This window comes from Ochotona curzoniae, unplaced genomic scaffold (assembly GCF_017591425.1).
Source record: "Ochotona curzoniae isolate NIBS_2020 unplaced genomic scaffold, NIBS_Ocur_1.0 contig_523, whole genome shotgun sequence".
Lineage (NCBI taxonomy): Eukaryota > Metazoa > Chordata > Mammalia > Lagomorpha > Ochotonidae > Ochotona > Ochotona curzoniae.
The window spans coordinates 2,723,374-2,738,798 of NW_024466459.1; the positions used below are offsets into that span (position 1 = coordinate 2,723,374).

At 58.1% G+C, this 15,425-nt stretch overlaps 1 protein-coding gene across 1 annotated transcript in view; it reads right to left on the minus strand.

The window, feature by feature from the left end:
* The window catches only part of CACNG4 (calcium voltage-gated channel auxiliary subunit gamma 4), a 35,962-nt gene extending 21,516 nt beyond the window's left edge, over positions 1-14,446 (minus strand). The window contains exon 1 of the mRNA XM_040989395.1: positions 14,214-14,446. Within this exon, the coding sequence (XP_040845329.1) occupies positions 14,214-14,433 (220 nt within the window). The 5' untranslated portion in view covers positions 14,434-14,446. The remainder of the gene's footprint in view (positions 1-14,213) is intronic.
* Between the last annotated feature and the right edge of the window lie 979 nt (positions 14,447-15,425).

Below are 15,425 nucleotides of genomic sequence, written 5' to 3' on the forward strand. Positions count from 1 at the left end.
AGAACGCCCCCTCTGAAGCGCCACCCTTGGTCTGACGGCAGAGGCTGCCTCTCCAGGCTGTGAGTTGAGTCACAGCCGGGCCCCAGCATCCTGCTCTGTCTTGGTCACGACGCTTTGCCTGCCTCCTCTGAACAGCCTGCTGTGCCAGCCTGGCCCACAGCCAGCATCTGGCAGCCATTGGGACACCCCACTGGTGTGGTCTCCTCTCCAATGCATGGCAGCCCCTGGGTCCCCAGGGTTGCTGTGGTTGTCTAGGGTATTCACAGGAGAGAGCCACCTGCCATTGCCTGCCCCTCTACCCCAACATGGGGTGGCAAGATGACAGCCGTTAGCACGGAGCTGGAGAAGGAGCTGGGGATGGGCTTTGGCGTCTCAGGTCAGGGTGCAGACACAGACTGGCTTCACAGGGTGGGTTGTCTCTCATGGGGAGGTGTTACCCGTGCTGCACTGAGAGGACAAAGCTTGCTGTGGAGAGCGCCCAGCAGAGATGGCCAGCGAGTCCCTGCTATGGCTGTTATCCACTGTAGGGCCACATGGTCAAATGCACAGAACGCTATCTGCAGCGACAGCCTGGGGGCAGACAGCTGGCTTTCTGGACTGGCGTTGCTGTGCAACAGGTTAAGCCACTATCTGCCATGCAGACCACCCCCATCAGAGCACTTGTTCGAGTCCTGGCTGCTCTGCTCCCACCCAGCCCCCTGTTAATGTGCCTGGAAGGCAGTAGGTGATGACCGGCCAAGTGTCTGGACCCCTGCCGCTCATGTCGGAGACCTGGATGAAGCTCCAGACCCCCGACTTCAGCCTGGTGCAGCCCTGACTGTTGTGGCCATTTGGGGAGTGAACCAGAGGATGGAAGATCTTTCTCTCCTGGTGAGGATCACACGAGTAATGGTACAGGAGGAGCTGCATATGAACAGCTTGGGGCTGGGTCCCCACTCTTAGCTGTCAGACCCCGCAATGAGAAGCGCTGGGTGCACCTGCAGCCCAGGGTGGCAGGGAGCATGGGTGCCATGATGGCCTGACACCTTCCCGCTTTGGCGGGGCTTCTCAGTACCCTGCTGATGAGTGCAGCGACTGGATGCCAGATTTGCCCAGGCTGGTGCTCACTGAGGCTTGCTCATTTCAAGCTGGAGCTCGTCTGCAGAAAGCAACTGGGTTAATAATAATAACGATAGTAATCATTTGAAAAGCTCCCAAAGATCCAAGTGTATTTCCTTTCCTCTTCTCCAGAGACGGGACATCACCATACTTCCCAGAAAGATGACAGAGGCAGCCTTTGCCTTCAACAACAGCTGGCGCTGGGCTAGGCCAATGGCAGCAGTCAGGAACTTCATCCAGCTCTCCCATGTGGGTGCAGGGACCCAAGCACTTGGCCATCCTCCACGGCTCTCCCAGGAGCTAGCTTGGAAGTGCGGCAGCTAGAGCTCAAAGCAGCACTCTGAAATGGAATGCTAGTATCCCCCAGCAGGGGCTTAACCCACATGGCCACAACACTGGGCACCTCACATACATTTTTCTAGAGAATTTACACAAATGGCATTGGCAATGGAAAATTTCAGAGACCTTTTTGTTAAACCCTTTTATTTGAAAGAGTTTGAGAATTTTGGTGCAATGAAGCATGGCTAAATTAGCCACAGGGAGATTTCTTAGGAGGAAAAATTTTTTTTTTTTTTAAAAGGCCAGCAGCTTTCTCTTTAAACTCCACTGGGTTCATGTTTTAGGAGACCCTGGCCAGTGTGCTGCAGGCAGAGGACACGTCCCCCAGGACCATCCTGCAACACAGGTTTTCTGCCGAATTCTTCACTCCACCCGAGTGATGCAGTAATGCGTTCTGCCGGGGGCCTATGTGCTTTTCCCCTTCTGTGGTCAGTTTTGGCATTTTTTATTGTAGGAGGTGGATTTCTAGACACAGAAGTGCAACATCTAAATTGCACTTAGAGGAGATTCTACACCGGCTGGCTCTCGAAGGTCTTCCTTCAGGAATCAATTTGATTCTAAGTCAGGGCAACCTGCGACAAATGCGGGCAAGGAGCCTTGGGCATGGTGCCTGATTGTGTGTAAGAATAAAAGAAACACACACTGCAAGGAATGAACATGCACAACCATTCAACTGTCTGGAGACCAGGCCCCATGATCCCCTATATGGGCCCCTGCAACTGCATGGGAGACTCGGAGGAAGCTCCTGGCTCCTGGCTTTGGATTGGCTCAGCTCCAATGTTGTGGCTACGTGGGGACTGAACTAGCAGATGGAAGATCTTTCTCTGTAAATCTGACTTTCCAATAAAAAAAAAAGAATAAGTCACAATAAATCACTCCTAGGTCCCACAGCCATGATTGCTAACATTTTGTGGCTTTCTTTCTGCTCTGTCCCCCCTCAACCTGCCCCCTGCCCCAACCCTGGCACAAGACAGAAGTGGTCACAGAAGTCATGTCTAGGGCCCGGCGTGGTGGCGCAAGTGGTTAAGGTCCTCACCTGGCATGCCCGGGATCCCATATGGGCGCCGGTTCTAATCCCAGCAGCCCCGCTTCCCTTCCAGCTCCCTGCTTGTGGCCTGGGAAAGCAGTCGAGGACGGCCCAAAGCTTTGGGACCCTGCACCCGCGTGGGAGACCCGGAAGAGGCTCCTGGCTTCGGATCAGCATAGCATCGACCGTTGCGCTCACTTGGGGAGTGAAACATCGGATGGAAGATCTTCCTCTCTGTCTCTCCTCTCTGTATATCTGCCTTTCCAATGAAAAAATAATAAAAATAAATTAAAAAAAAAAAAAGAAGTCATGTCTATTTCCTATGACGTGATTATTCAAGGTCCCACATCTGTGGGTGTTTTGAGTCAATGTGCAATTTAACAAAATTCTGCCCATGTGTCATCGTCCCCTAATAATACCTTTTCATCTAGGGAATACTTCAAGAACTTTCCAAAGATGGCGCCTAGTGGAAAGCAGGGCTGGCTTGTGTGCTTTCAATGGGATGGCCTGAACTAGACACATGGGGAGACATTATCACAGACGCAAGGCAGGAAGGAGGTGAGAAAGGGAAGAGAAGGGAAGGACCGGGTGGGTTTGGATCTTGGGGGACAGTCCTGTGGGGTGATGGGCAGGTTGGCCACGCAGGTACGTAACAGTGACAGCAGACCTGACAGGAGCCCAGAGAGAGACCCCTGGCAAACACCGTCACTACCTAAGACAAGCAGCTGAGTGATGCGAGGAGGAGGGGCAGCTGCCCAAGTCTGAAGCCCTGACTCCTGGGTGCCGAGTGACTGCCCAGGTAGAAGCCGGGAGCCCCTGTACACGAGAACTGTGTGCCCACCGGGCATCTAGCCTTGACTCATACTTGGGAATCGTGAACAGAGAGACAACGAAAGCCATTTTTCATGCAAGAGGAGTCGGACATCAGGAGAAATCAGAGCCCCTTTGTATGACATGCCAAACTGCTGAAGCGAGAAAACGTCTCAGGCCAGGACTGCGATGCGAGCTGGGGACAGCAAGCTCGCCCAGGGGAGCCCGGCAGTCAATGTGCACTTGTTATCGGGGCTTTTCAGAGCGTGGGCCGGAAGCACACATGAGGGGAGGCCTCCCCCCTGCACGGCACATAAACGACGAGCTGGTGATATGGCCTTGGCCACACGCTCGGCCTCTGGCAGGGAGCCTGGGTGTCCTGAGATGTCCTCAGGGAGTCTTGGGGCAGGGGTGGCGGGGGCGGGGGTTGCTGGGAATCCTTGCACACAGTCAGGTACATGGACGAGGGGTATTCTTGCCCCGAGAAGTGAGTGTCAGGTGCTGCTTTCCTCTGAGTCCCAGCCTGGTCCGGGGTCCCCTGGCCTGGCCTGGCACGCCACACGCTCTTTGCATTAGCAGATAAGAATAAGGATCAAGCTTTAGACCCTTTCTATCCAATTGCAAGCCCAACACTTGCTCATCTCAGTTCACTCCTGACAGCTGACGACCCCATTTCACGGAGAAATCAAGCAAGGCCTGAAGGACCAGCAACCACCAACGGAAGCCCTACAGCCAGTGGGAGGCAGGGGGCCTGGACTTGAACCTTGATTCTGTCCAGAAGCCGAACCCTGCACCGCTGCTCTCTGTCCCCTAGCCCAGAAGCCAATCACAAGAATTGCAGCTTGAGTTTCATTGTGAGACAGATGCACGCAGGGCCCCGTGGATGCTTCCCACGGACCCCGCGTGACAACTATATGGGATGCATCTCTATAGGGCACGCCCCTGCCCTCAAGTCAGGGGGCTCCAGCCATACCCAATGCTGCTGTGTGCCAGCGCCCTGGCATTTGCAGACCAGAAGGGAGCATCCCAGCAGGGCTTGGCCACTCGCACTCAGCAGGTGCCACCTACATGCTGAATGGTTACAGCTTGCCGAAAACTGCTGTCCACAACAGCCCTGCAGGTGTGCACAGGTAGTGACTCCTGGACAAGCGGCACCTGGTGGTTCTGCCCACCTCTGCCCCATCCCACCCTCCCTTTTGACCTCAAGATCAGGTACAAATTACAAGGCCAGGCACAAAATGAGGCCTTGAGTTCAGCAGTGATGGAGGGCTTCCAGGAGGTGACAGCAGTGTAAGAAGGAGGAGCAAGGGGTTTTTCCTCACCAGCACACGTCCGTCAGTGAACACGGTCACCCAGCAGCCTCCGCATGCGACTTACGGCTGGGGTCTGGGTTTTTCTAGATCAGGGCTGACTGTAAATTTTCACTTCTCCCCTAAGAACCACAGAGGAGACATTTCCAAATCGGCCACGGGAACCTCAAGCAATAAAAAGTTGGTGGTGCTGCCTTTCTGGCACAGTTGGCAAAGCTGTCCCCAGGGTGTGTGTGTCGGGGGGGTGGGGAGTGGAGAGGTGGGACTCAAAGCATCAGAGGCCACATCCATGGCCTGGCATCTGTTCACTGGGCAGGGGTGTCTCCATTCCTCAGCAGCATCCACCCGAGGCCCCTACTGCCAGGGCACCACTCCTTGGTTCTGTCTTGGGAAATGGGTGTGCGACCCAGTTTTTCCCAGGCTGAGCTCTGGGCATCCTCCTGGCCTTCACGTGTCCCACCCTGGCCCCTGCATCCAGCTGATCCGCTGGGCCTCCTTCTGCTACTCCTGGACAGTCAACAGCTCCAGGCTCCCCGCCTCAGCTCAGCCCCTCGTGTCCCCCCCGGGATGACCGCCTCCAGAGGATTTCCAGCTCCTGGCCCTGGCTGTGGCCCTGAGGGAGGACTCCCAGCAGAGGAGGCCCCGGTGGCTGCCTGCTGTGGTTAGGATCAAGTTATCACTCCAGCTGGGCAGCACAGGTCCTCTGGGACTGGCTCGGCTCCCATCGGGCACCCTGGCCTTCCCTGCCCCTTCAGCATGGTGGGCTGTCTTCATCATAGTGACAACTCATGCCAGGCGCTGTCCTCGGGGCTTCTTGGGCACAGTTGGACACAGGCTTCGTGACAGACAAATGCCCGAGGTATGCGTGTGCAGGGCGGTGGGTATTATGTCTCCATTTTACAGATGGGAAAATGGAGGCTTACAGAAGCTGTGGGATGTGCCCAATGTCTCAGATGAGCACAGAGAGGAGCAGCACTCAAATGCAGTGTATGATTCCCCCTAACCTATTGGGCTACCACACACACTTGGCTCAGATGTCACCACCGGCTGGGAGGTGTCTCTGAGCTTGATCGGGGAGCCAGTCTGAGATGTGATCTCCTTAACGAGCCCTGACCTAGAGGAATGATGGGGGTCTGACGGATATATATTTTAAAAGTTTTATACATTTATTTGAAAGGTAGACAGAGCTCTTCCACCTGCTATAATTCTTCAAATGCTCATGATGGCCAGGACCGGGCCAGGCTGAAACCAGGATTCCAGAACCTCATCTGGGTCTCCTGCATGAATGACAGGAACCTAAATTTTGAGCCATCACCCGCTGCCTTGCAGGCTGTGCACTCTTGGGCAGCTAGAAGAATGGCAAGCAGAGACAGGACCTGAACCCGGGCACTCCAAGGTGGAATGTGGGTATGTGCGTCACAGCGCCGATGCCTGACCCCGGTGCAGCCTACAGTCTCTCTGGCTGCGTGTGGAGAGAGGACAGGTAGACCTGGCCGGAAGTGAGCTTGGGGTGGCAGAGACGAGAGAGGCCCTGGGAAGGCTAGGCTGGGCTGGGCTCGGCTGCGCAGGTGCAGCCAACTGGGCTGGGGAGAGTGCAAGGGAGCCCCCCGTGCTGCCACAGAGAAGAGCTTTGGTCTTGTGGTGGAGTGTTGGCCTTTGCTGCCTGGCTGAATGGACGCTGCTCTCAGATGGGAGATGAAATCACACATAACTACACCCCACATCCCACCTGCCAGGTTCCTACCCACAGCCAGCCTCTGCTGAAGGGTTAGAGGGGAAAGAGGCCACAGTCAACCACGCTTGTAGGGTTATGAGTCTGAAGTCCCTGTCCCTCAGTGGGGAGGTCCCAGTGCTTCTCCCAGGCCTTTGCCCAAGCACCCTGGCATTCTATACCCTCAGCATCCAAGAAGAGTCAGAGGAGGGGAACATGCAGGCAAAGAGGGAGGAGGCAGCCAGGGCTGGAGGGCATCTGACAGACAGCCACGAGCCGACTCAGGCTTTAGGAGTGGGAGGGACAAAGTGGATTGTTCAGGTGAGTTGCAGAACCAGGGTCAGCCACAAAATCTGCCCCCTCTAGCCTCAACTCCCTGCCCCACTCTCCCCACCACCATCCCAGGTCTCGGCCCAGGGAGCTCACAGTCCTGCCCTGCAGCAGGCCCTGTGTGGGCAGATGCTCTGATGGGCAGATGCTCTGATGGGTTGCCACATGGAGGGTGCTTCCAGTTACCGGGGACCGGTTAGGTTACTGCAAGGGTTTCAGCTTCTCTTGGCTTCCCAGGGGCCAGGCATGGGTCAGGGAAGGTGCAAATGCCACTCCCTTGGGCACTGCTTGGCACCAGGACCTCTTTCAAGCCCTAATCGGTGTATGTTGGTGATGGTGTTGGCGGGGGGACCTGGGCTGCAAGTACAAGGTGAGCATACTGCAGAGTGTGCTGCCTCTTGCCTGGTGAGGAAGCAGCACTGTGGGCTCCACGGGGGAGGGGTGCAAGCCTGGAGCCAGGAAGACCCCTGGGGACCTGGCTCAGCTTGCCTGCCCACTCTGAAGGACTTCTTCCAGGAAGACTGCCAAGGTTCAGACAACTTGGGCACTGGCAAAAACAGTGCTAGCTTTGGCACGTGTAGAGGGGCCAGGCACAAAGAGAAGAGTGCATTTCGCAAATGCTTCTTTTACAACCCCCACCCAGGGACTGATAGTTGGGAGACCCCGATTTCACAGAAGAGGAACACGAGTAGAGAGAGGTTAGGTCATTTGTCAGGGAACACACAGCCGGCCAGACTGCGTACAAACCCAAGCCCCAGTGATGTGGTGGCTGGTTGGCTGATGCTGCGGCTTCCACAGGGGCTAGCTAGTGGAGGGGAGAGCCCTTTGCCTTTGTCCCTGGGGGGCTGAGGGTCAGGGCAGGTAAGCCAGAGAGATGGGCAGTTGCAGTCTTTGGGTTTTCTGTAAGAGTCTGTCTGGAGCTGTGTTCAAGTCGAGAAACTCTCCCGGGCCTGTCCACATTCTTGGAGTGGAGGGACCACCAAACAGCACTGTGGGCAGGAAAGGCTGCATGTGGGGCCAACAGAGAGCTTGCTTTAGGTCTGCGAGCCTGGGAGGAGTGTGTGTGTGTGTGTGTGAGAGAGAGAGAGAGAGAGAGAGAGGGAGAGAGAGAGTTAGAGAGACAGATGGGTGGGACAGGGGGCAGCAGCTCCCGCCAAGAACCCCAAAATCCCTATAGAGGATATTATCATGCTGTGGGTATAAACGTTTGGAAAGTCCACAGGAGGATCTGGGCTGGCTCAAAAGACAGAGAGAAACTTGAGCAGGAGTTGGAGATGGGACCTGAGTAGTCCTGCCCATTTAGGGCAGCAAAAACCATCAGACAACCCTTCTGATGCAAGCACATCCAGCTTTGTCTCCTGGTAGCTCTCCTCCCCTCAGCTGCAAGCTGAGGAAGTGGGCAGAGCAGGAGACCTAGGGGCTACAGCAGACAGGGCGACACAGAGGGCACTTTGCTGTGCGCAGCCAGCAGAGGTCAGGGATGGTGAGGGGCAGGCAGGGCTGTGAGCTTTGCAAGGCCTGTGAGCTGCACCAGGAGGGACCCTGCACCTCGTGCGTGTCATGGGATAGCAGCCAAGTCCCCCATCCGGCCCACCTCACTGCACACCTGTGGTGGCATCCAGAGCCAGCCCGGCCCTATCCTGACAAGCTCTTTGCCTGGGGAGTACCTGCCCTGCAGGTCTGTGCTGAGTCCTGGCCCATTCGCTGCCTCGTGGTCCCATTTTCCAGATGTGGAGACCTGTCCGCAGAGGGGTTAACTCACTGTCCAGAGCTGCACAGCTGCCTGACAAGACTGGGATTTGAATGTAAGATCAATGTGGCCCCTTTCCTCTAACCCAGCCCGCTCCTGCTATCTTTTCAGCAGAGGCTGCTCTGGAACTCTCTATCAGGGGGAGTTGGGCTTCCTCCTGTGGTTATGCAGACTGTGACACTGCTCTCAGTCAAGTTCAGAGCTCTGTCTGTTCCAGCCCCCAGGGAGCTCAGGGACAAGCCTGTGGCCCTGTCTCCAGCAGCCACCCAGGCACCCAGCAGCAGCATCATATGCCAAATAGGACTCTGCCAGCAGAGTCCTGTTTCCCTCCCAATCTCTCACTGCTTTCACAGCTCCTCCTCTCCCTCCCTTCCTTTCTGTCTTGATTGGAAAAGAACGGCCAAAACAGAGTAATAGCATGTGATATGATGATTTCCGCCCCCCCCCCAGCTTTGAAAAGATTTTCCTGGGAAGAAATGAGCACACGAGGAAATAGTGAGTCAGGGCCGCGATCCCACTGAAAATCCAGCAGGTTCCTGACTGCAGTCTCGAAGGTCGGGCTGAGCCAGCGGCACCCCTGGCCACCTCCACCCTCACCGAGGATCGCTGTGCCCTCTGTCCCTCCTGGAAGGCCTCTTTTTCCCCAGGAACCTTTTGTGGGTCAGCTTCCTTGTGAGCTCTCCTGATGGCAGCCCTCTGTTCTTCTGGGTGGTTCCAAAGCCTTTATGGACCCTGTCCTGGGAGTGCAGTACCCCCTCCATCCGTCCTGTCCACAGCTGAGCCTGTAGCTTTGCAAGTCTGACACTGACAGGTGCACAGGAAGTGAGTGCAGGTAACTGACTCGCATTCTGTGTTCATGTGCGTCAGGGGAAGGGGAGAGAAATGTCCCACTCAGCGACCCCAAGGCCCTTGCAGCCTCTGGAAAACCCTTCCTCTGGGGCCACAGCAGTTCACCCAGGGAAGCTCAGAGCCAGGGCTCTCTAGAGGCACTTCCGGTTGCAAGTCACAGGTGTGGGAATGCTCTAGGTTGGGTGAGTGGTCAGAGGCCCCTTGGATCCTCGTCTCAGCACACTGCTGCGCCTTGTTGTCCCTGAGGCCCTGGAGCCAATGGCCCGAGACCCCAGTCTGCTCTGTGCACCCTGACTCTGGGCTGTCCAAGGAGCCTGGCACTGTGGGTTTACCTAAAGCCCTGCTGATTTCCTCCCATTCCCATGCCCTGCCCCCCTGTTCATACATGGAGCCCTCCATGTCAACTGTGGCATTTGGAGACTCCTTGGTGGAGATGAAGCTGGATGGGCAGCAGGGCCCCGAAGATGGGGGTGACATTCTCCTAAAAGGAGGCAATGCAGCTATTTATCTCTCTCTCTCTCTCTCTGTTGTGAGTACATAGCAAGAAAGGGGGCCGTTCACAGGCCACGGGGAAGGCCTCACCAAGACCTAAGTGGGCCTCCCCCAGAACTGTGTTGTTTAAGCCATCGTTTTGTCCTACTTGTTGTGTCACACAGCTCTAGAACCCATCTGCCCCTTCCAAATCTGCATGAAAAACCAAGCCGATTCTCCATCACAGCTGGGTGGTAGCAGGCACACCTCCTTCCTACCCCCCTGCCCCATCACTTAGGAGCTCAGCTCCATTCACTGTACAGATGACCAACTCCCACCGTGGGCAGATGCTCGTCCTCTTGAGAGTCCTTCAGGAAGGCCTTGCCCAGGTGCCGGCTGTGGGACATCAGAAGGGCTGTGTGGTGGTGGGAAGTTGCTGGTGGCATTTGGCACAGTGGGAGTGAGTATGCCCCTTCGTCCGTGGTCACCCACCTATGCCCCACTGGAAGGCTGCATGTCCTTATTGCAAGAGGAAAGCCAGACAGACCTAGGAAAAGTCCCCAGCCTTGAGCCTGGCCCAGGGTGGTGCATGAACGCTGTGATTTGCAACAAGCCTCTCATAACAGTGCCATGTCTGGAGCATGGTTGAAGGGCCAGCTCCTCAGAGTGCCATCCAGGGCTGGCCCAAGCTCTCCTTGGTGCCACCGTGTGAGTAAAGGTTGGGTACACTCATGGGAAGGTGAACATTCATTGAGCTAAGGTTCTAGAAGCTTCTGTGTACCTTCCCTCATTAGTGCCCAGCACAGAGCCAACACCAAGCAGGCAGACAGCACTGTGGGTGTGCAGGGGACAAGGGAGCAGAGGCCTGTGACCAAAAACTCGCTGGACTTCACTGAGACCATGCGTTCTGGGTCCAGGGCTGCCTTGATGGGCAGTGCAGGGAGAGCCTGTGGGTGTGGCCGCTAGCCGTGGCCCTTGCATTCACAGTCTCTTCTCCCCTCCACGTGGCCACAGGATCTTCTGCCCTGGCCAGAAGCACAAGCTCTGAGATGTATAGGTCCTCCATGGGCCTGATTTCCAAACACATTGATTGGAGAGGGATAGAGGTTGATGTGCTAATCCCTTTGGTCATAAAAGATTTATTCCCTCTCTCGGTCCCTAGCACCTGACAGCAGTGGGGACAAGCTAGCCCAGCACTTGCAAGAAGATGGAGACAAGGCAGAGACACAAGGCTGAGAGACAGCAATGGAGAGAGACTCAAGACAGAATCAGAGAAGGTGGGCGTCTGGCACTGCAGTGAAGACACCACGTGGTACTCCCACGAGCCACGCCAGTCTCCACTTCCGATTCTGGCTTCCCACTACTGCGCCTCCTGGAAGGTGGCAGTGAAGACTCAAACCACTGGGTTCCTGCCTGCCGCATGGGAGTCCCGGATGGAGCGCCTGGTTCCCAGCTGTTGCAGGTGTTAGACGAGTCAGCCAGTGCATAGAGGAGCTCTCTTGATCCTTCTACCCCTTTTCCTTTCAAACACACACACACACACACACACACACACACACACACACACGGACAGAACAGAAACAAGAAGAGTGGGGTGTGCAGTTCATATGTCAGTCTGGGATAGCCAAGGACCCGCTTCTATTTTTAATGGCAACCCAGGAGCCATTTCTAAAAGGAAAGGATGACAGTGGGACGAGCTGTGTGATGAGACAAAGTCTCAAATCGGGTTGGGCTGCTCCCTGCCTTGCATGCTTCTGGGCAAGCCTCAAATCTCTGAGCTTTGTTCCCTCAAGTGCAGATCAGGGTGAAGACAGCACCCTCGCGTGGTGGTCGCGAGCCTGCCACGGGGCCGTGTGCACAAAGTGCAAAGCTCACAGCCTGTGGAGACTCTGCTTTGGGACATGGGGGTGGACCAGGCGGGTGTGAGGTGGCCCTGGTGAATCGGGGAGCAGCCACATTCTGCATGCAGCCTGCTATACTGCTCAGACACCTTAAGTACACAGAGCAGGTTGTGCTCTAGCAGCCCAGCTGCCTCATTGACGGGAAATAACCAGGAGAGAGATTCAGCTGTTTGCCAGTTGCCGTAAGTCCTCACAGTTCCACACCTCCACCCAGAACTCTTTCAGCTGCCTGCTGTACTGATTCTGTTTTGCCTCTGAGATTTGAGCTTGCCCTCCTACTTTTTGGCATTTCAGTTTGGATACAATACTTTACTATAGAACAGGTATAAATAACGTGTTTTATACCCAAAAGCCAACACGGAGGTAATCCCATTCCTCAGGGCTCCCAGGGAGCAGCTTGGGGTTCCTGTGCCATCTGGGTTTCAGGCCTGACCACTAGCTGGCAGGTACAAGCATCACCCAGCCATGGGCTGTCAGCCTTCATGATGTTGCATCTGCCCTAAGATGGACTGGCCCTTCCCAGAGCTTCTGTCTAGCGTGAGGGACTGTGTTTTAGCCACAGCGGTTCTTCCAGCCCTGGGAGCCAGCAGAAGTCCTGGTCTTTTGGCTGGGGTCTGGCTGGCTCTGAGAACCCCTCGGTTTCGGGTCAGAGGCAGGCTCTCATTCTTTCAGGGAGGTCCCATAGCTAGCTCCATGAGCCAGCTGCCCACATCGGCTTGGGGCTCACTTGACGAACGGCAAGTGCAAATGGCTCGAGGCGGCTGGCAAGATGCTAAGTGCAGCATCAATCCTAATTAGGATGAGGAATTAATAAAGGAGGCATTCGAGTCACTCCGTGAAAGCCAGCCTTGCCAGCGTGAAGTTCATTCCAATTTCCGCTGGGAAACTAGAAGGAGATGGGGGAGCCTCACGTGAGCCTTGGGGGTGGGGTGGGGGGCACCCGTGGCATGTCTCACTCACTGTGCCACGCACACAGGACCTGGAGGAGCCTGTGACACAGGACAAGGCATGGCAGCTAGGTTGGCACCTAGCTCAGGTGATCTGGCAGGTGGCACTGTGGGTGCCTTCTCCAGGGGAGAGGAGTGGGTGTCTGTGATCTGAGCAAGCGCATGCCCCAAATGATGTTTCTTAAAAGCCAAGAGGAGGGGGTGACGTGGGCCCACCAGCTCCCTTTGTGTGGCTGTCTTCCTGAAGAGCTGACTGCATGATTTTGTTACCTGAGGCCTGTTTGGCCCTGGCATTAAGCTTCATGCCCACAAAGGGCATGGTAGCATGCTTTGGGTTGGGGCACAAGGTTAGAGGTGGGCAGGATTCCCCGGGAGCGTAGCCATGGTCTGGAGCAGGGAGGTGGGGGGGCAGGAAGGGGGTAAGGGACAAGTCCCCCATCATTCTGCAGCCCCAGACTCATAAAGTGTCCCTTCAGAGGCCTCCAAAGGCACTGGCTCAGAAGCAATTGCAGGGCTTGGAGCTGCAGTGAGGGCACAGTGGACTGGGGACCCGGCCCAGCCCAGAGCTGAGTTCACACACAGGACAGGACACAGCAAAGCATGGGCAAGTCCAGCTGGGACAAGCAAGGAATGCTCCCTTAGCTCCCCACGCCGCGCCCAAGGCTAGCAGGCCCTATCTGACCTGGACTACACGGCCACTCCCCAGCCACCTGTTAGCACAACTTCTGCAGCAGGGCATGGGGGCCCCTCACACCACGGAGAGAGGTTTGCAGCATCTGGGGGAGACCTTGGACGGCCCCCACCGCGATACCTTCCAATCTTAGCACACCCACTAGGCGACCTCCTCTGGGTGTCGCCGCCCAAGGTCCGGGCGACCACGCCCCTCCCAACGTGCCGACTGTTGCCAAGCACCCCAGGCTCCCTGACCCCAAGCCGCGACTGACAGCTCGCTGCCTCCACTTAGGGCAAGATTCGGTGTGGCTCCCCTCACCTTCCCACCGCGCGGGGGTGGGGGGAGGAGGGGGAGGAGGCAAGCGTCGGTCTGGGGAGAAGGCACCCAGCTCCCCCAGACCCGCTCCTCGCCCCCGCCCTCGCCCCCACCCTTGGTCCGGGCCTGGAGCGCGCGCTTTGCGGCCCCGGCGCTCCCCGCCCCCGACCGGCCCCGCCCCAGGATAGCCAGTTCCCATAGCAATCGCACAGACACCGGTTGCCAAGCAACCCCTCCCCCTCCTCCTTCCCCTCCTCGCGCGTCCGCTCCCCAACCCCCCCAACCCCCAGGCCTCCTCCCGCTTCCACGCCAACCTCCACCTCCCCTGGGGGCGGTGGCGCGGCCCCCGGGGACCACTTGGATCCCGGGATGCGGGCGCACGCGAGTTTTCCGTGTGTTTCATTGTGGCAGTGCGCGAGGGGGGTGTGCGCGTGCGAGCCGAGAGTTTGCGGGATCGGTGTGTCGGGCAGGTCCCCATCAGGAGGGGACCCAGGCTAGTGCACTGCTTGGCCGCGAGGGTCCCCGCCCGTCCGCCCCGATTCCTTTGTGTCTCGTGCGGAACCGGCGCCGCGCCCACCCCTCCCCCGGCCCGCGCCCAGGCAGTGCACGCGCGCGTGTGTGCTCGTGTGTGTGCGGGGCGAGGGGTAGGGGGAGGTGCGCGCTGGGGGGAGGGGGCCGGTACCTTCGATGCAGCACACCCGCCACAGCCCCGAGTGGGTGAGGTCGCCGCGCGCGCGGCGGGGCGGGGGCCCGTCGTCCATGGTCAGGTTGGTGCCGTTGCAGATGTGCGCGCTGGAGTAGAGCCAGTAGTCGGTCCCGATGGCGATGGCCATGAGCGAGAAGGCGGCGAAGGCTCCGGCCGTGGTCAGCAGCAGCTGCAGCCCGCGGTCGCATCGCACCATGGTGGGCGCCTCATAGTCCGCCGCCCGCCGGCCCGGCCCGCCGCGCCCGCCCGCCCTCCTCCTTCTCCTGCTTTTCCTCCTCCTCCTCCTCCTCGTCGGTCTGCGCGCTGCTCCGGGGGCTCCCGGGCCGGGGGTGGCGCGGCGCCGCGCTGCGAGCTTCGACCCCGCGCCCCGGGCGTGTGCCTGCGCTCCGGGGCTCAAACTCCGAGGCGCCGCGGCAAGTGCGGGCCGCCGGGCGGGCTGGCGGCGGCGGCGGCCGGGGACTCCTCCCTCTCGGTCCGCGCCTCCTCCCGCGCCCTCCGCGCCGCCGCCGCGCTCCGGGCCCGCGCCCCGCTCCTCTCGGCGCCGCCCCTCGCGCCGCGGCCCCCGCCCGGCTCGGCGCTCCCCTCCTCTCCCCGCTCCCCGCAAGCCAGCCGGGCTGGACTCTCCCCTCCCCTGCCGCGGCCGTTCCCTCCCCGGGCTCGCGCGCGCTCTCTGCCTCTCCCCCGGTTCATTCACATTATTAGAGCTAAGGAGGCCTGGGGAAACGGCTTTCCCCCTGGAGGAACCGGACGGAAGCGGCGTCCGCAGCCGCCTCCCACCCAACCTAGCACACTCTATAACTCCCATTTGCACGACCCTGGGGGCCCTTTCACACGTGGAGTGGTGCGCGTGTGTGCGCGTGTGTGTGGATGTGCAGAACCTTGTTCATAAGATACTGGCGAGGGGTGGGTGAGAGAAGGAAGAGTGTTGAGGTGTGTTGGGGGGCGGCAGGGGCCAGATGTGGGAGACCAAGCAGGTCAACTGCTCCCCGATCCAGGTAGCACCAGACACCCCAGTCGCCACGGCAGGAGCTGGAGAGACTTGGGGATTGAGAGGGAGGGGAGGATGGGCTAGCTGGGGAGAGCTTCCTGGATGGATGTGGGGCGCCTTGGTTGAATGTCCCGCACAGTCACATTTCTGGTGCTGACACTGGGTTACTGCTGCAGGCAGTCCTGCCAAGTGATTTTTCA